Raw genomic sequence first — 19,931 nt, 5'->3', positions numbered from 1 at the left:
TGAACCTAGATTGAAAGCCTTTGTGGAAACTGAGGGCACACATGGAGCTTGCTGCTGGTGTTTTAAGCGTATGCAGGGGAAGTGTGTTTAATTGAGGCAAGAGAGGAACAAACCTTTCACTGTGCAAGTTCACCTCTGTGGTATTGTTCTAGCTCCCACTCGGCCAAGCAGGCTTCTCTTTAGCTAAAATAGTTACTTCTCTCTGAACTCCAAAGGAAGAGGCTCCCAAGAGCAAATGCTCAGTTCTCCTCCCAAACACTTTGGCTTGAACGGTGGGGAGTGGGACTGAGAGGGAGGGGGGGCTGGCTCTATCGTTGACTACTGAATTCGTTAGGAAGAGAGCTTGGAGCACTTGGTTATTCAGCTGCTTGAGGGATGATGCTCAGTGTTTCAGGGACTCCCTGAGCAAAGGGACTAGAATACCGCTTGTGTGCTTCCTTTGCTTCTGGAATGCCTCTTCCTAAGCCTCTCTGGATGGATGCCTCTATCCTCACAGCCTGTCGAGGAGTTCTGCTCATGTCTTTTGCTCTCTTTTCATGGCAGAAGTGCTCTTGTCCACAGAAGTGAGCGGGCTGCTCGGCGGGGAGCGTCTCGACTGTGTGAAAGCCAACGACCAGTGTCTCAAGGAGCAGAGCTGCAGCGCGAAATACAGGACACTGAGGCAATGCGTAGCTGGCAAAGAGAGCAACTTCAGTCGGGCGACAGGCCTGGAGGCGAAGGACGAGTGCAAAAGCGCCATGGAGGCTCTCAAGCAGAAATCACTCTACAACTGCCGCTGCAAGAGGGGCATGAAGAAGGAGAAAAACTGCCTGCGTATTTACTGGAGCATGTACCAGAGCCTACAGGGTACGTTGGAAAACGGTCCCCATTCCCCTCTGCTAAGAGGGGCTTTCCCCCTGGCTGGTGCCTCTCCCCTCAGGTGACTCCCTTGTTCCCCTTGTGTTCTTCAGCTGCAAATGATGGACCATTTTTGTGTCGCCCAGCGTGAGCGGCTGGTGCTGCTGTGTCCGCCTGTTGTTGGGAAATGCAGAATAAAAGATTTCCTCCAGGGGGACTCAGTTGACCTTTGTAAACTGAAGTCAAAAGATTAGGGTATTAACAAGTGCAAAATCTACAAGGCCCTCTGCTAGGGGCTGGGCTTCCCCCCCCCCCCCCCCCGCCTTAGCCCAAGAAGGGTCTTAAAATGTTTGTTAATGAGATCCAACTTCAGGGGTCACAATGCAGCCACCCTGTCAAACCAGAGTTAATCGTTTCCTAAGTGCCCTGCAGAGTCAGTATTTAAAAGTAGCTTCCTTTCCTTGCTTGTGAACATCCACACATCCTGGGAAGAAAGAGATCTTTTGAGAAAGAATGTTTTTTTTTGTACTTTAGGTAACTTATCCTAATAGCTCAGTCTTAGAGCAGTGAATTTGCCAGAACATCCATTGTTTCCTGCTACAATAGGACTGCTAATACAGTTTTGAACTCTGACCCTTGGTTGATAAAGAATTAAGGGCCCTGTATGATCTTAATGTGCCTTATGCATAGTCTGTCTGTCTATTTAATATTTGATGCTTCTATATCTGTGGGACTTAATTGAAACTGGTATTTTATTCAATACCGAATAATGTAATCACTTGGTATTTATTTGCTGTTGAAAAATTATGATTTTTGGGTAGTTTGGTTTCTTATCGCTCTTTACCATAAAATAGTTACTTTCAAAATATTCAGGCTTTGTTGATGGTTCTTTGGTCAAATAACAGATTATTGCAACTAAATGCAAAATAAATTATTATTGTGAGTATACAGGGGAATCCCCCCCCCCCAGACTCCCCTCCTATCTGGTGACTCCTCATGCAGGCAGGACAACCACAGGCTAATATTTCCCTTTTTTTCATGCTGGGAGATGTCACAGAAGAGTTACTGATAAGACATCTCTTAAAAAGCTCCCAAGGACTTGCAACAAGTGGACTTTTGAGAACAGCAAGTGTTAAGACTTGTAAAGAAATGAGATTTTGGCATCATCTGATATAGCATAGGTAGCAGATGAGAAAATCTCAGATCTTCTGCTGAGTAATAATTTGGAGGTGACCAAACTGCTGAGCATTTGGTGTGGTGGTTTGAGGGGCAAGAGGAGGCTTCTGGAAGAAGAAGAGTTGGTTCTTAAATGCCAGAAGGCGTCTCATAGCAGCTTACAATCACCTTCCCTTTCCTCTCCTCTCCCCACAACAGCCACCCTGTGAGGTGGGTGAGGCTGAGAGAGCCCTGATATTACTGCTCGGTCGGAACAGCTTTATCAGTGCTGTGGTAAGCTCAAGGTCACCCAGCTGGTTGCATGCGGGGAGCGTGGGATCAAACCCAGCTTGCCAGATTAGAAGTTAGCACTCCTAACCACTACACCAAGCTGGCGCAAGGAGGTAAGAACTGGTCCAGATCCTGGAGAGGTCAAACTAGGAGAAGAATCAGCAGCTGACTGTGTATGGTGCACAGTAATAGGCCAGAGCTTCTGTACATATTAAGGTTCCAAAACATAAAGAAGTGCTAAAGGAAGATCCTTCTGTTTTTAATTATTTTTAGGAAACGACTTGCTTGAAGAGTCACCTTATGAACCCGTTAACAGCAGACTATCAGACATAATGAGGCTAGCACCCGTCCTGTCAGGTAAACACTTTTATGATTGTTGTACTGCAATATGGGCTACAACTGTAGTTAATCATTTCTGATGGGCTAATGGAAGTTTTCTCAGAATAGGGAGTAATATTTCTTTTTTTAAATTTAGAAATCTGCTCAAGCTAGATTTTAAGCTTTAGAAAATATAAACTGTAGCAAGCCTGCAAAGGAAGTATTGACTGTTCTGTGAAATCTTATTGGCAGGAACTCATTTGGTCTTGTATAATGGTTAGACTTTGTAAGCCACAGACTGTGGGTGAGACCGCACTGCCTGTTCATCATTTGGTGATTGCAAAGTCAGCATGTGTGAAGCAGCATCACAGATCCAGCTCCACAGAGGGAGCATTCTTGTCAGCTGACATCATGCAGATGCAGTGCTCCTCTGGAGAAGTGGCTCATACACTTCTTTGTGAGTCAGGAGGTGCTGAGGCGTCCAGTGACGTGCGACTATGTGTGAATAAGCCACCGTGTCATTGGTCTTTGTGGGAAATGGCAATTTACATTTTTCCAGTTAATGTCACTGTCATCTGAGCCACTTATTGTTGTGTTCTGCACATGCAGAATGTAAAAAAAAATGTTGTAATTCTAATCCTGAAAAAAGTCCTGTCATTCCCACACACCCCCTGCTTCATTCTGTTCCAGGAATAGGAAAAGAAAAGAACAGCTAAATACACCTGTAGGTGGCAATCTGATTCTCTGCCTTCGGAATGTAAAAAGCCACGGTTATTTGTTAACGTAGTCTATGAAAGGCTGAGACAAAGGCAAATGTTATCATCCTTTTAACTGTTGAAGAGATAGGCAAAAATGTGTGCCTTGTTCATTTAAGATATTGAATGAAGACTTTCCTATTTTGTTTGAACTGTTAATTAATTAATTCTGCTTCCCAAAAGTCTCTTTTGTGCAGTTAACTGGGGGGGTCAGCCTCACAGTAATTATGTAGAAGGGAATGGGGCACACTGCTGATGCTTCAAGACTTAAATTGCGTTGCTCCTGGGTCAGTAATATTGGCTGGCACCGCATACTTTAAACCTCACTGTAATCTTGCAGGTTAAGTTAATATTCAATTCAGAATTCAGTACCTGTGTGGAATGCAGCATTTCTCTTCTAGATCGATGATATCATAACTAAGTCCAATAACCCATTGTCACCCTTACATACTTGCACTCCAGTGTTCACTCCCTTGGTGAAGATAGCAGCTTCTTTGGCCAGACTGTACTAGAGAAAGAAAGAAACTCTAAGACACTGGAGAAACAAAGTACCAGGATAAGTGGCATAGAGAGGAAATTGTTTCTTGAAGGCAATTCAAATAAGTGATACATGCCAGCTTCTATTTGAATAAGCCAATGCAAACCTTGCATTGTTCCCTTTTAATCACATTAAGATCAAATTTTGATCTGTCTTTTAAAAATTGATACAAATTGAGGTGCCTTTTCTGCCTCCAATCAGATCTATTTCTTTTTTAAAAACTTTTTTTTGGGGGGGGGTGTTAAGGAGTTGGATTCCATAGCTGCCTGTTGCAGCAATTACATAATAGGCACACAACTTTAACAGCTGTCATTATTCTGGAGCTGATTAGTATGATCTGTTCATTCAGATTGGATCTGTTTTATATTATTCTACCTGGTATTTCCACTCATTTAAGTGGAAGGCTCAGATCTGCGAGATTAGTTTGAGAGAGAGGGATAGACAGTTCACTGGCTTAGACTTTATGGTAAAAAAATTCTAACATTTTAAAGCTGTTGAAGTCTACAGTGGTAGATAGCTTTTAAGGATCCTTTGACTGCATAGCTGTATTAATTCCTTGAAGCTTTGCACACTTTACTCTTTCTGACTCACTGCCTATATAACAGGCAGTGCATATATACTGTTTAGATTTTTTGCTGATCTGATTAGCAAAACTTGCTTAAGGCAAGGTTTATATCTGCTCCTCTGCCAAACCTGGTCAGTGTTTAAGTATGATTTTTTTTTACATGCGGGGGGGGGGGGGAGGTGGGGGTGGTAGTACAAGTCTTTTAAGTCCCCAGTTTTGTGTGCTTTCTCTGTAGCTTTCCTTTCCTTTGATCAGAGCAAATTTCATTAATAATTTAGTAGAAGCAATTTGGGGAATCTCTGTAACTGTCTTTAATGATAATTACTGAATGCACAGTTGACTGAGGAGAGTGATTTGGTCATTCCTCATATTTAGCCTACGCTCCCTCAGCCGATAGGGGCTCTGCATGACCTCTGCAGTCCTGCATGCTACTGTGACGAAAATATATCTATGGAATAAGATGGTTCTGTCGCTTCAGATGCAATCATGGCGTGTTTATGAATCTTACGCTGGGCCCGTGGGCCTCAGTCCTGCAAGTTTTTAAACATGCTTTACCGCTCCATTGGGTAAATATTGTGTATGAGACCAAGGAGAGGCGGAATCATGCTAAGATGGTGGTTGTGCATGCGTAGTGCATCTGGACTATGGAGGGAATAGGGCTTAAGTGAGCATTCTTCACACAACAGGGTTGTGCCAGTTGAGATGCCTTCACAGCCATGGGAGGGCCACCTCCCAGGTAGGCCACACCCTTTTGCATAAATTAGCTCGGTGCAGCATGGTGGGTTAGTTAGAGCAGGGGTAGTCAACCTGCGGTCCTCCAGATGTCCATGGACTACAATTCCCATGAGCCCCTGCCAGCATTTGCCAGCATTACAATTCATGGGAATTGTACTCCATGAACATCTGGAGGACCACAGGTTGACTATCCCTGAGTTAGAGTATGCTGGGAGATTCAGGTTCAGATCTCCACTCCCCTGGGGAAGCTCACTGGGTGACCTTGGCAGTCCACTCTCATCCTAATCGCCTTCACAGAGTTGTTGTGGGGATAAACTGGAGGGGGGATGTTGTGAAGCCACTTTGGGTTTCATAGAGGAGAAAACTGGGCCATCAATACATTTTGAGCGTAAGTATATTTGAATAGTTTTGAGAAAGGCTAGTGCCAAATCAGATTCACATTGATGTGAAGGGAAACTTATAAATACAGACTGCTGTAATTTAGCATTTGAAGGAACACTGTACATTGTGGAAGGAAGCAGAAGGATATTAACAATACCCAAACAGTTGAGGTAAACAAGCTGCCTCACTTTATTTATGTTAGCAACACAGAACCTCTTTTTTCCATATAAATGTACTGCAATCAGGCCTGCTTACAGCCCATGTCTGGCAAAATAGTATATTTCACCATTGGTTGATTGGAGGCTGTTGTTCTGTCCTATAACTTGCATCATATTGCCTCACCTAGCCTTGTGGTCATGTCTTTAAGTCACCAGGTGCCAAATGGGCAAAGCAGGATATAAATATTTTAATTTAATAAATAAAATACCATTTTTGCCAAGAAAACCATGGATGGAATTCTCTCTTTGGTGATATTCAGCCATCCAAAGTAGCATGAAACCCTCTCAGGTATGAGCCCATGCTGCTGGGTATTATGTTTGACAGATGCAAACTTAGGGCCGTGTAAATGCTGGGAATTGTTACCAATTGACCTAGGAGGAGTTGCCCACTCACATGGCTGCTTCCCTCATACTCTCCAGCTGTGACGTGGTCACACAGCTGCATATGTGAGCATGCAGCTGTCTTTAAATTCACCCAGTCTTCCAGTTTCATTCAGATGCATTCAATTTGGGTTTTGCTGTCAACACTTAACTGCTCACAAGATTCTCCTAACTGCAAACCAATTATTTGAGTAAGCAATGTAAGTCAGTCAGTCAATAAGAGGTCTCCAGGTGAGTTTCCATACAGTAAGAGAGAGGAGGGGCGGAAACAGCTACTAAACACGCAGCAGAGACTGATCAGCTAAAGCTGCTCTGTGTTTAAATTCTAATGCTGCCAGATGTTGTTTTGGCCAGTTTTACTTAATCCCAATGACAAGGTATTATAAGCATGGGGAGGTATGCATATTTTATGATCCTATAGCTATGCCTGATTCAGTGCTGCTTAACTGAACTAACAATGCAAATTTAATCAGGGTCATTTAGGTGTAGTCCTGAGAATAATAGGCATTAAAAATAATATAGAAGTTGATGTTGACCCCCCCTTTTTCATAACTGTTGAATAATTTCAGTAGCTGTTGAAAGTTTTCTGATTCTTGATTTTCAGAAGGAGTTTCTATGCATGTGGCCAAGAGTCAGAAACAGCTTCTGGTGCCACCTGAAATGTAAAAGGCCCAGTGCATGGGCATGCTGTTCTGCATTGATCTCTAAACTGAAACCACTGTTCAGTGGATCCACTTGAGGCAGCAGTAGTGAAAGGAAATAATCCATCAAAGAAAGAACTGTATTGTAGGTCATTAAAAATGTGAATAAGATACAAAGGCTTTTATATTGGACTATATATATGTTGCTGCAATTGAATTGGGATATTACATGATATGTGCTGTTTGTGTGGGCCTGAGTTGGGGCAAGGTTAGTCAACATTTAAGAGGCCGGATACGGTTGGGAATGCATTCTCACAATGCAATATTGTTGAAGTGGCAGATAGAACAGGTTTTAATCGTGGCATTACTGTGCCTGTATATGTACTTGTAAAAATTAAATCAATTCAAGAGATATAGAACATAAGAATCTTTATTGAAGCATTAAAAATAATCACATGGTCCTTTCAGCAACAAAGCATTTAAAGCTTATATCTTTGGGTTGCATTTTGACTGAGTGGTAAGAACCAGAATCCTGTTGGTGATTTTGAATCAGTATATATTCATTAATATTGTAGAAAGCTACATATTGTTAAAGGATTGTAGAACTGCCAGATAAATTAGCTATGTACATCAGTGAGTGAAGTTATGCATTTACAGTCTACCTTGGTGCTATCCAGAAGTCTCATGTTTAACTATTGCTCTTATGAGGGCTGTGTTGACTTCTTTTGGACATATCGTATGATAGGCAATGGTGCAGAGCCCTCAACATCTATTAAACTCTTGCTATTACTGTACAAAAAGTGCTGGGCATCCAGAGAAGTTCTTTAAGACTCTTATAAGGGTGCTTGTAGGTACTGATTCTGTTTTCCAGGTACCTTTTCCAGATACTACTCAGGCAGGAGGCAGGTTCTGATTTTTGGTCATGGAGGCAGGTCTTGCAAAAGCACTTGGACCTGGCTATGCAAGTCTGTGAGTCTCACATTGGCAAAGTGGCTAGTAGGAATAAATCATGTACCACAGTGGTGTACTTGGCCTATTTGGTTTCTGGGGTGGATAGGTTTTTCATTCCCCCCCCCACCGCTTTGTTTTTTCCCTGCCACCCTGTAAGGGATTGGCATACCTAGCATATTCGGCATCAGAAGTAGACAAGTTGTTCATATCCCCCTCCTTTAGACAACAGATCATTTTCGGTAATTATTATTATTTTATTATTATTTAATTTTTAGACCACCCTTCTCCAAATAGGTCTCAGGGCGGTTTACAACATAAATAGTTAAAACACAATAAAATCCCCATAAAAACCCCAATTTACATCAACAACAAGTTACATATAACATATAGCGGCGGTGGTCACAATTCTGATCTTAGTTACCTGAGTTCCCCCCAAGTTCAGCCTGGTGGAGAGAATAATATTCAGAAGAGGGTGGCACCAATACAATAGATCTAACAATGATCTCGATGTTAGAGATCTCAATATTGGAGGGGATCCTCTGATGGATTAGTGGGAGAGCTGCCCTGGCCTCAACCATATGCCTGGTGGAAGAGCTCCGTCTTGCAGGCCCTTTCATAATCATGAAATAAATGCACCTTAGAGACCAAAAAGAGTTTCAGGGAATAAGCTTTCAAGAGTCAAACCAGAGAATCTCTGCAGTAAAAACTGAAAGGTTATGTGTATGTGCATGGGGTATTTTTTTCAAGACCAGCAGAACCAGTGTAATGTACAGAGTGCCTAGCAGTACCAGAGCAATCACAGAATGCCTAGCAGAACCCAGTGCCATTGTGGCAATGCCAGCATGGCAGGACAGATGTCAAGCACAGAATCACTGTTCAAGCAAGGAGGGGGTTGGAAGCCCAGCAGAACCAGTGCAAAGGACACTGCTCAGTAAAATCAGTGTCTTCTGTTCATAATATTAACAAAAGGTTGCTACTATGTTCCTCTTAAATACATTCTGTCACCAAGGAGGACAGGGATAAGAAGTCTTGAGACCAAGAAGTAAAAATAAGGGGGGAAGGGACAGAAAATTAGATGAAGGGAGACAAAAACAAATGAGAAAAAATGTGGAAAAGGAGAGAAATTAAGAGAGCTATAGTATGACAGTGGGTGGCAAACTGTAAAGCCCATGATTCTGCTTCTGCATCACTGAACAGTATCCTAACTATGATGTACCTGATGAAGGAGATTACTGTGTAAGAAAAGAATCCTATATGATTATAACTTTGCTCTTTTAATGAGCTCTCACAGTTACTCGGAGGGCACAAACAGATATAACCAAGATCATACATTTCTGTCTGTTTGTAGAAGGCAAATTGTGCTTGTATACAACCCCAGTTCAAACTAAGACCATGCAGCCTCTGTTCCAGTCTGCTGATCAAAATCATGCTAAAATGAAACAGATGTACCATTTAAAAACCCTGCACTTGCATGGTCAGCTGGGACAATGGTGCAAATTTAATTTTAAAAAAAGGATATTCAAAGCTTCACTCAAAGAAGGGGGAGAGGAAATGATTAAGCAAAGTAACAGCATGAGATTGGCCCAGAAAAAACGGTGTGTGTCAAAGTGTGTGTTTTAATGAGGTGCAAATTTTTGCATAGAAAGTAATGTTGATGCTAAAAGTCTAAATATTGATAGATCACAAATGGACTGGAGTTTGCACCGTCTTCTAGTGTGATTATTTTGTGAATGTTAGTGATAGCTCATAAGCTACCCTGACAGTCTAAGCAGTTCTACTCATCTTATTCAGTGCGGCTTTCTGCCAGGGAAGTGTTTTAGGAGACTGCAGTCTGAATGTAACTTATGCAATATCGCTTGTATGTCTTTTAATAATAAAATTAGAGTAGCAGAATGTGTTTGGCTGTATTTGTATCTTTTGGTCATCCAAACCTGTCATCCATTTCCCCATACTTTTATATAAGAATTCAATCTGATGAATATATGAAAAAAGTTTGTGCTCACTGACATTTCTGTCTGCAGATCTGCTGCAGAAGCAGTAGAATTTGCTTCAAGGCAGGCAACAATTATCAGCATTGTGCATATACACTGGTTTGCTTCTAATCAGGTTGAGCCCTGTACAGGAAGAAATGTCTTGGGCAACTGCTTCAGTATCTTCCAGTTTGCATTTTTTTGAATTTTCATAATTCTTCCTGGTTCCATATGGTGTGATATTAAGAGATCTTTGGCCTCTTGGCCTTTTAAAAAAAGGCTTGGGAGAACTGGGTGCTCTCAACTCGTTTTCTGAAGAAATGATTTGCAGTTTTTCATTTCTACCATTTCCTCTCTCCATGAGGCTAGAGAGGCCCTCCTGTCTTTGATGTGTGAAGTCTAAGGATTGTACTTAGATTATCCATAGATTGTGAGTTGTAGAAGACTTTTGGGTGGGTGGCTCCACTCCCTTTGTACAGCAAAAAAACAAAAACAAACAACAACAACAACTGGGAAAGGAGCTAGGTGCTATATGGGTTTCATTAGGCTCAGCATTGAAATCCAGAAAAAAGGCCACGCATCTGTTGCAAAAGTTTGCCAGTCTCAGGGTGTTACAATATTTCAGCATGTAGGTTTTATGCACTCAGTGATGAAAATTTAATTTTTTTTTGTTTTACTCTTTTATCTCTTTATGGTCTGAGTTCTCTCAGCATCACTGGCAGAATTGATACCATTAATCAATGGTTTAGTGTGGCCTATTACAAATTTACAGTTTACTGCAGGTAATCCAGACAGTCAAGCCTTTAAACTTGACTTTGGGTTCTGTGTCTGCTGGACACACCCATTTTTCCCTTTAGCTACAACAAAAAAAAATGCAGTTTTTTTAGTTGGGGTGGGAATATCACTTGTGATGTGTGGGGTCCTAGCGTCCAAAGTTTTTTTTTTTTTTTAGTTTAGTTATGCTACCACAGGTGTGTGGTAGCAGCAAGTAAATCATGGTTCAGTTCCTTGAATGACAGGGGACACAAAGGAACAAACACAGTTTTTAAAAAACAACCCTGAAATTGACCAAACTATTTCTGATACTGACTAGAGCAGCTGTGAAGCTCCCTTTTCTTATTGCCAGTCTCTAGTTGATTCTCTTATCAACTATAGTGAAAAATGGGGGCCTTTTCGCACAGGGATCTTTGTTGCAAATTGTTTGCGGAATGAAAAATCGCCATTTAAAATAGTGGAATTCGTCGTTATGCATACCTGCCTTTGTAGTGGAATCAGTTGCGTTTTTTAGCGTTTCCCACAGGCTTCCGGTCTCGGCAGAAATCGCTAGAATGGAAGCGCTATTGCCAAGCTCGTCCCGCCCCTGGCCGTCAAGCAGCCAATGGGCAGCCGTTAGCATGCTCCCAAACAGCCCCTTTCCCTTTAAGAAAGGTTTTTTTAAAAAAAAAAACGACCCATAGCAACGAATCTAGGTAGATTCGTTGCTACGGAGAGACCCATCCAGCTGCCTAATGTGACCTGTCGCTTGATTGTATGATCGTTTGCACGCTGCCTCGAGTGATAAAAAAAAAATCCCCCCCCCCTCTCACGAGCCCGATTTTCGGCTGAATTTATGTGTAAAAAATAAAGTGACTTTATTTCAGCAAACGGGCTTTTCAGTGGTTTGTGCTTAGTGACTAAAGGTGAAGGACTGAAGCCAGGGAAGCCTCTAAACAGAAAGAGGCTCGCCGGTGCGTTTATCCCCGCTCGCTCGGAGAAAAAAAAATGGCGATCGCTTCGCCGGAAGTTTGGAGGAGAGAGCCAGGGGGAGGGACTTTGAAGAACCAGCAACAATGGTAACGCACAGGTCTTTAGCGCTACTGTTGCAGATTGGTTGCAGGAGTGTATCGCTATCCGGAGGGTGAATCCACTTTTCTGGATTCCCCTGAAAGCGCCACAACGAAGCGCTTTTTGCTGATTGGTTTCAGGATTGTTGCAGATTGTCTACGACGTCGTGGGTTATGGCAAATTAGTAGCGTTTCCAAATGGCAACCATTCTGCTACTTTGAAGCCGTGCGAAATGGCCCTGGGAAACAATCACTGTCCTCTGCTTTCTGGATAGTTTTGGATACTTGGCTGGTGGAGCTAAAGCTTTCTTTCCATTTCATACCTGAGCACTGGCAGGAGCTGTGGTGCTTGCTGCTGGTCTTGATTGGGGGCACACGATCTGCTGGCATTTTCCCCTTTTCCCCTCCCTTTGAGAACTTGTGAAGAGGCTTCTCAGAGAGCAACTCGATAAGCATAATTTCCCCGTTATTTCTTTTTCTCCAGCAATCCAAGACTAGTGATTGTCTAATAATGCTAGATTCCTGCCACTTGTTAAAAAAATGTAAATATAAAACAATGAGGGGGAAATGAATCAATGGACACCGAGTGTCCATCAGAGGGTGCAGTTAGCAAAATGACCTTGATGTGGGCAGGGAAGTGACCATTGAGAGGCAGTAAAGAGATGTGTGTGGGAAATCTGAGGGAATATGTACACTTTTGGAGTACCGGCCACTCAGAAGTGTAATAAGCAGAAAATCAGCACAGAACCACATTCAGAAAACCAAGGTTAACAGCAACCAGAAAGCTAACTGAGCACTGAATGGAGGTAAATCAATGCAGAATGAAAAAGAAAATCTCACAGAAATGCATGGCAAAATGTGGAAAAATGTCCATGCATAATAGGCCTAAGTTTGAAATATAAGGCACAAATTGTATTTTAATAAAAACAAATCAGTATTCCCAAGGACTGTATAAATGGAGCGAGATCAACTGTAGGATTAATGTAGTTTAAGCTTTGTGAAGGAATCCTGTTATAGTATACACATGTTAGCAACATGATCTCATAGATAGCTTTTTGGTGTACTATAGGAGCAATTTTCCAAAGTAAACTTGGCAATTTCTTTTTTACATTAGCATTTGCTAACCTTTTAAAATAAGCAATGTGGCAGTTTTCTGTAGCTAAAACTCACACAATTTCTTGGAATCGTTGCTATTGAAATAAGTCATTAACACAATTTCCGTTATTTACTTGCTCAGAAACACTTTAATGTCAGAGTCTAGTGAATGAGAGGCAATTTTGACAAATGTCAAGTTATTGTCCTGTATAGACCACTCTCTTGCTACAAATGTAACATGAGAGAGATGGAATACAAAATGTGTAATGGCAGAAAAATAGGCTGTTTTGGACTTGAAAATGTACAGAATTGACAGGTTTTTAAGAGAGCTGATGATATCAGACAATTTGAGTAGTAGAGATGAATCTTTGCCCTCACCATCTACATAAATCTTATTACTACTTGATGTCCAAAAATAACATTTTTCCATTAAAGTTTTGACATGTAGCAGATGAGGCTCAGAAGACGCTCTTAGCTTTTAAGCATATCTGTAAGAAATACTTAGTGCCAAAAATTTAGGTCCACTATTTTCCCAGTCAGACACTTTTCTGTGATGGAAAATTGGCTATATTGCATTGTTCTTACAACTATTTTTCTTTCTATAATTTATTTATTACTGTTTTAATTTGAGACTGAGTAAAATCCTATCAGTTCTGTATAATTCTTCCCAGTCTAATTACTTCAGATCAATGGCTGTTAGTGCTTTCGAACAGCTGTGTCAAGAGTGGATAGATTTACCTACATTGTGTGGGGTCGAAGAATATGGATCTTCCCCATCTTCCGTTTTTCCTTCAGAGCTCTCTCTGAAAACTTTTATTTCTGCATGGGGTTGGGGCATCTGCATGCACTAATAGTCTTGCAGGTCAGGCAGTGGGGAAGAAAAAGAGGGTGAGATAGCTTTTTTCTTTCTCTTGAGCTGTGCTCATGCAACAGGCAGATAGGGCTAGCTTCCCATTACAGCCATTGAACCAGGGCAGCTCTTAGGATAAGTGAATCCTTCAATCCAGGCAATAAACTTTTCTGAGTTTCGGAAGGGCTGCTGGAGAAAGGGTATGCAGGATGATCCCAGACAAATAGCTGTTTCCACTGGTGGTTCACAGGATCCAAGCCATCTTGTGAACTGGGAAGTCATAGATAACTAGCTGTGTGATTTCTGTTTGTATTGTGTTATCTGCCTAGCCAAATAAAGTTGGGATTGCTCACAAGTCAAGGAAAATTACTTGTGAAAACTGGCTGTAAATAGTATCCCTTTACTTCCTGTTCTGCATAATTTCCAATTATGGTTTTTAAATTGGTACAGAATAACTTTCTTGCTATCTGAGCTTGAAACATTGAGGTGTGAAAGAGCACCTCTGCCATGGAAACAATAGCCAGTGGGACAGAGGTTGGTGGGAATGGCTTTTTTCTTTTTGGGCACCTCCTTGTAAGCCCTGGCCCTGCACTGCTTCCTGGTGTCCCCATGCCCATCCACCTTATGACTTGGTGAAGAAGCACCATGGTGATGACAATTGCATATGCCCCCCTTGCCCCCTTTGCACTTGACTGTAGTTAAAGGGTCACTGTGACTCATCTGTGAATCAACCATGTCCCCCAATGCCTGGCACATTAAAGGAGGAGGAGGAGAGAAAACGTGACTTCTGAAAGGAGGAGAGAAAACGTAACTTGGCTTCAGCCCCTTTTGAACAGACTGGGAGCAGAGCTTCTGCATGTAACCACCCAGCCATTCCCTCTTTGAACTAAAGCAAAGTTTTTCCTTTCCTCCATCTTGCCCCACAAGACATACTTGGACTGAAGATGAAAAAGAAGAGTTAGCTTTTATGTCTCCCATTTCTCTATCTCAAGGAGTCTCAAAGCAGCTTACAATCACCGCCCCTTCCTTTCCCCCCAATAATCACTTTGTGGGGAAGGTGGAGCCAAGAGAGTTCTGAGAGAACTTCTGGTCCAAGTTCACCCAGCAGGCTTTATGTGGAAGAGTGGGGAATCAAACCTAATGACAATGTTGTTGTATGAGGACTCCCCCTAAAAACAAGGACATCCCTCTGGACACACCAGGCAAAAGCCTTATGTGGAATCCCCCTTGTCAAGTGCATTTGTACCTAGTTCCAGCTTTATAACCCAGGACTGTCTGCAGCAGTAGAACAGTTGGAGTGTTTGGCACTACTGAGCCAGAGGGGAGGGATATCCACAACCATTGCTGGAGTAGTGTACAAAAATTGTTTGTGGCAAAGAAATGTGCCCTCTTTCCAGAGGTGCTGCAAGGCCATTTCATGTGCCAGGGCTTTTAATGAGATATAAACCACTGGTCGTTTTGACAAGGAAAGCAAGTAATTTGGGAGGTTATTTTATTGGTTTAAAATAGTGATTTTTTAAAATCATTATTTGTAAGCTTCCTTAAGTCACAAGAAAAGACCAGGTATAAATATTTGAATTAATTAATAATGGGTCCTACGGGCGATTTGCCAGCCTTTCTTGTGAAATGGTACACGTTTTCAAGGGGCAAGTGATGGAGAGAAGAGTATGTCTGTGTTGCTGAGACAGCCAAGCTAATGCTCACTCCACAATCTGCTCATCATTAATTGACTAATGGGATCTGAACGGAGCACAGTGCAGATTGATATCATCTGCAGCTCGGAGTACCTGCCAATGTGCCTCCTCCCTCACATTCTTTCCCTAGTAATTATGCATCTCTGTACGGCAGAAGTCTTGCTGGATTAGGCTGGCAAACTGTTAAGCCGCTAGCACACCATTGCACAAATGGGAGCATTGGCCAGTTGTTCAAAGGTTTTCAAAGTGGAATGGCACTGAAGCAAGACCATCTCTGGACTGTGAACAAATAGGGGGTGATAGCGCAAAAAGGCTATTTGGAGGGTTTTTTTTTTTCCTTTTCTTTTTTGGCACCTCCTTGTAAGCTACTTTTTGACTTAAAAGCTTGGCATAGCACTGATTACTGATTAATTCCTAAGGCAGTATCATGTAATGGTTAGAGTGTTGCACTATGATCTGGAAGAGCCAGGATGTCATGAGTTAGCCCATAGGGTCTGAGAATGGGACAGAGGGTGCTGAAGAGGAGCCAGACTGGCTGTCTGAAGTTAGGGCAAAACAACAAAGAACAACCGGGAAGTAGGAAGAACAGTTGATTCTTATATGCTGCTTTTCTCTACCAGAAGGAGTCTCAAAGCAACTTATAATTGCCTTCGCTTTCCTGTCTTTACAACAGACACCCTGTGAGGTAGGTGGGACTGAGAGATCCCTGATATTACTGCTCAGTCACAACAGCTTTATCAGTGCTGTGGCGAGCCCAGCTGGCTGCATGTGTAGGAGGAGCAGGGAAGCAAACCCAGCTCACCAGATTAGAAGCCACCATTCTTAGCCACTACACCAAGGTATCTCTCCATGGAAAGGATAAACAGGAAGGAAATCAGTGAGCCTTTTGAACAAAGCAGACAGAAGCAAAGACAAGACCTAAGTTACAGAAGGAGGAGTGGCCAGTTTGACACCTATAATGGCAAAACACTGGATGAAGCAGCTGAGTGCTCAGGATGAGGATTGAGGAGATAAGCCATTGCAGGATCACTTACCGCTCAGACATGCCTATTTTAATCTAAGGTAGTGAGCTCAGTATGGATGCAACAAGTGAGACTGCCATCACGCACACCTGAACCTCTGGATTCCTGCCCAGCTACCTTATCAAGCATTGGATGGGTTTGCTTTGACTCTTCTGGAATTCCGCCTGCCTTGACCCCCCCCCCCACATACACACAAACTGCTAACAACTGGGTTTGATCTCTGCCTGCCTGGACCACCACATGACTTTGTAGAAACTCTGCCTGCCATGACTGAAGAACGCTAATGTTGCTGCTTTGGAATACTGCCCCTAGACCAGGCTTTCTCAGCCAGAGTTTCATGAAACCCTGGAGTTTCTTGGCAGCCCTGGAAAGGTTTCCTGAGTGGGTGGGAATGAATTAATTTTGAATCTATTTTTTAAAATTTGTTAAACGTTTATTGGGTGACATGACCATACATAATCCTGTCGTCCTGCCGTGCTCTCCTGCCGTGCTCTCTCCTCCTGTGGAGCAGGCATGCATACAGGGGAGCAGGGGAGCAGGCATGCATACAGCTATGCTTCCCAACCATATTCTACACAATAGTGCCACTTCTGGGGTTTCTTGAAGCTTGAAGAATGTTTCTGGGGGTTCTCATTGGTAAGAAAGATGAGAAAGGCTGCCCTCGACTGATAACAACTTAGTCTCCATTGCTTAGGGACACCACAGCTACTGTCTGCCTTCTTCCCAAGGCTGGGTCAGGTACTATGCCAAGCCACTCAGGCATGACTCGGGGCAACCAGCACACAGGTTCGAATGCTGACTCTGCCATGGGAAGCTCTACAACCTTAGGCCATTACGTGTTGTCTGCCTAACTTACTTCACTGAGTTGTTTTGAGGATAAAATGGGGGGGGGGGAATGTTATGTCACTTTGAGAACTCATTGTGGAGCAAGGTGGTGCTCTGGTTGTGAATAATTGCTAGCACTATTATTATTATTATTCAATTTATTCCCCAGCACTTCCAAGTCAGCTTGTGGCGGGTTACAAAGTCTTACACAGAAGAAGAGTTGGTTCATATATGCCGCTTTTCTATACCTGAAGGAGGCTCAAAGCAGCTTACAGTCGCCTTCCCATTCCTCTCCTCACAACAGACACCCTGTGGGGTAGGTGAGGCTGAGAGAGCCCTGATATCACTGCTCAGTCAGAATAATTTTATCAGTGCTGTGGCGAGCAAAAGGTCACCCAGCTGGCTGCATGTGGGGGAGTGCAGAATCGAACCTGGCATGCCAGATTAGAAGTTTGCACTCCTAACAACTACACCAAACTGACTAGAAAGGTGCAATTACTAAAGAATACTTTGTTCATAGTTCAAAACAGCATGAAGAGGCAATATTTTTACATAAATGAATAAACAATTTTAAGGGACAACAAAGGTATTTCTGCTTATAAAACATCAGGAGAAACATGTATTATTACATGATTTTTTTGTAGACTGAGAAAATGTGGCATTTTTCTTCTTTTGTTGTTGTTTTGGCTGGGAGTCATTTAACTTAATGTTAGTTTACTTAAAAGTAAAATAGTGACTACAAAATGATCAGTGTTCAGATGGCTGATACAGTGAAGTGCTTTGATGCATTGAGAGGTCAAATAGTATGTGTCTCTAAGCAAGCCTTCCCCCAAGGCAGATGTGCAAATTGTCTCTTCTTGTTGTTAATGCCCCACCTTCACAGAAGAAAATTAAAGAGGATTTTGTGAAGAAAATGACTATGGATTTAATCTTCTCTGTAATTTTGGTGTTGAAATTACTAGCAGTTTGGCTACATTTGGAAGAGCAGAGTAGATTTGACAGCTTTGTAATGTCTACTGACACCTGGGGGGGGGGGAATTCAGTTCATTTTCAGTTAGGTTTTAGAAAAGAAGGAGGAGGAAACCATGATTTTAAAACGTTCACTGTGACTGAGAAGCTTTTGTAGTTACCTGGAACGTTGTGTCTCTGTAGGTCCCTTTTCCAGTGGAAAATAGAGCCTAATGTAGTTCCATTCCAACAGAGAGCCAAAGAAGAAAACTAGCATGAGTTTCCTTTTAGAACTGACAAACAGCTTATTCCATGTTGCTGACAACAATGCTGTCAGGGGTGCAGAACCAAGCATGCAGGTTTGTTTGTTTAACCATGATGGGGACATGGCCTCCAGAGATCAGGAAGGAGCAGGAGAAAAGGAGCATTTTGTGGGTTGCTGTGAGGTTAGTGATGTGGCACTGAACCCTAATTGCTCAAATATTGCAATGCATCATGACATTTTCTTGCACTAAAATTATTGGAGTGAAAAGAAACTTAAGATAAATCAGTCCAAGCACATTGTTACTATCAATAGTTAAAATTTGGTTTCAGTAGCTGGGCTCTTGAAAAGGGCAGACAGCAGGGGTTTGAGTGGTGGGGTGAGCTTTGCTGCATCTTCCTCGTAATGCCTTCATGCCAGTTGCTTATGGAAGAATGGCACCTGAATGAGAGGTTGTGATTTCAACAGGGTTCAACTTTGGCAGCCCTGTAAACACACTGCATTGGTATGCAGCAGGGGTCCTCAGCCTTTTTGAATCTATAGGCACCCTTGGAATTTTTGCACAGTGTGGCAGGCACAGCCCCAAGATGGCTGCCACAGGAGGCATAGCTAGTCACAGAATGACTGCCACAGCTTCATTTCAGTCACACAGTGAATGCAGGTCCTTGTGCTGTGGTGGCAGTTGCTGCCAAAATGAAGTTTTAAAAAATATGCATATTTAGTCTAATCTCCTAAAACCACTCAGAACCTTTCCAGGGCAAAAGTCTCACCTGGCCTCATCTGCTTTTTAAAAACACTTGGTGAGCACCAAGAAAAGTGTTAGCAGGTGCCATGTTGCCCTTGGACATCACATTGAGGACCTCTGGTATACAGGACCAGTTCACATAACAGTCAAATGAGAACAAGTGCGCTGGTTCTGCCTCCCATTCATAATCATGCATGAGTGCATCTAATTCTCTTGAGTACAAACTTTATGCACATAGGCACAGCCCCCATGATTGGGAACCAGTATTCTGGATCATACGGAGAGGGATCCTATTCATGTAGGCACTGCTCTACGTGTAGTGAACATGCATAGGATGGAACAGTGCTTGTGTTGCTTTCTTAACTGTGTCATGTCTGTTGGGCTGGTCTCTCAGAAATAAGCACTGCATGCAAGAAAGGCTAGGAGAGACCTGGCCTAAGAATCAAGAAGTGGAATTCATCTTTTACTGGTAGAAACATCTGTTTTATCTCCTTCTACGTTGCTTCAAAGTTTAAGAAATGTCGAGCATAATATTTTTTTTTCGGGGGGGGGGGGGTTATATCTTCTTCCAGAAAAGATGGGGACCTGCTGATCAGGGCTATATCAGATTAAGAAGGCGACTCCTGTTTTTCTTCTAGGCTGTTTACTAGCTGTCCTCATCTGCCAGTTCTGAAATTCTCAGTGGGACTTTCTATTGTCCTATTATTTTGTGCTTAATATGACATATGATATTTGGCCATGTTTGAACAATTTTGTGCATCTAACAGATTCTTACATTTTCATTTTCTTTGGCCACATCTCTGAAGGACTCTTTATACTTCTGTGTTGCTGATATCTGTTCTAAGATCCTACCAGATTCTTTTCTTTCTCTCTCTCTCCCTCTCTTTATTCATTTTTCACATGACTCATAAAGGGATCTCTCAGTGACTTC

General features: G+C 42.4%; 1 protein-coding gene across 3 annotated transcripts in view; it reads left to right on the top strand.

The window, feature by feature from the left end:
- GFRA1 (GDNF family receptor alpha 1) overlaps positions 1-19,931 on the top strand; it is a 445,406-nt gene that overhangs the window by 206,567 nt on the left and 218,908 nt on the right. For all 3 annotated transcript variants that reach the window (XM_077349873.1, XM_077349875.1, XM_077349876.1), the window contains 2 exons: positions 544-846; positions 2,557-2,640. In XM_077349873.1, coding sequence (XP_077205988.1) covers positions 544-846; positions 2,557-2,640 — 387 coding nt within the window. The remainder of the gene's footprint in view (positions 1-543; positions 847-2,556; positions 2,641-19,931) is intronic.

This window comes from Paroedura picta, chromosome 8 (assembly GCF_049243985.1).
Source record: "Paroedura picta isolate Pp20150507F chromosome 8, Ppicta_v3.0, whole genome shotgun sequence".
NCBI classification, from domain to species: Eukaryota; Metazoa; Chordata; class Lepidosauria; order Squamata; family Gekkonidae; genus Paroedura; species Paroedura picta.
Note: the sequence above shows the minus strand (reverse complement) of the source record. Positions and strands in the feature narration are given on the sequence as shown.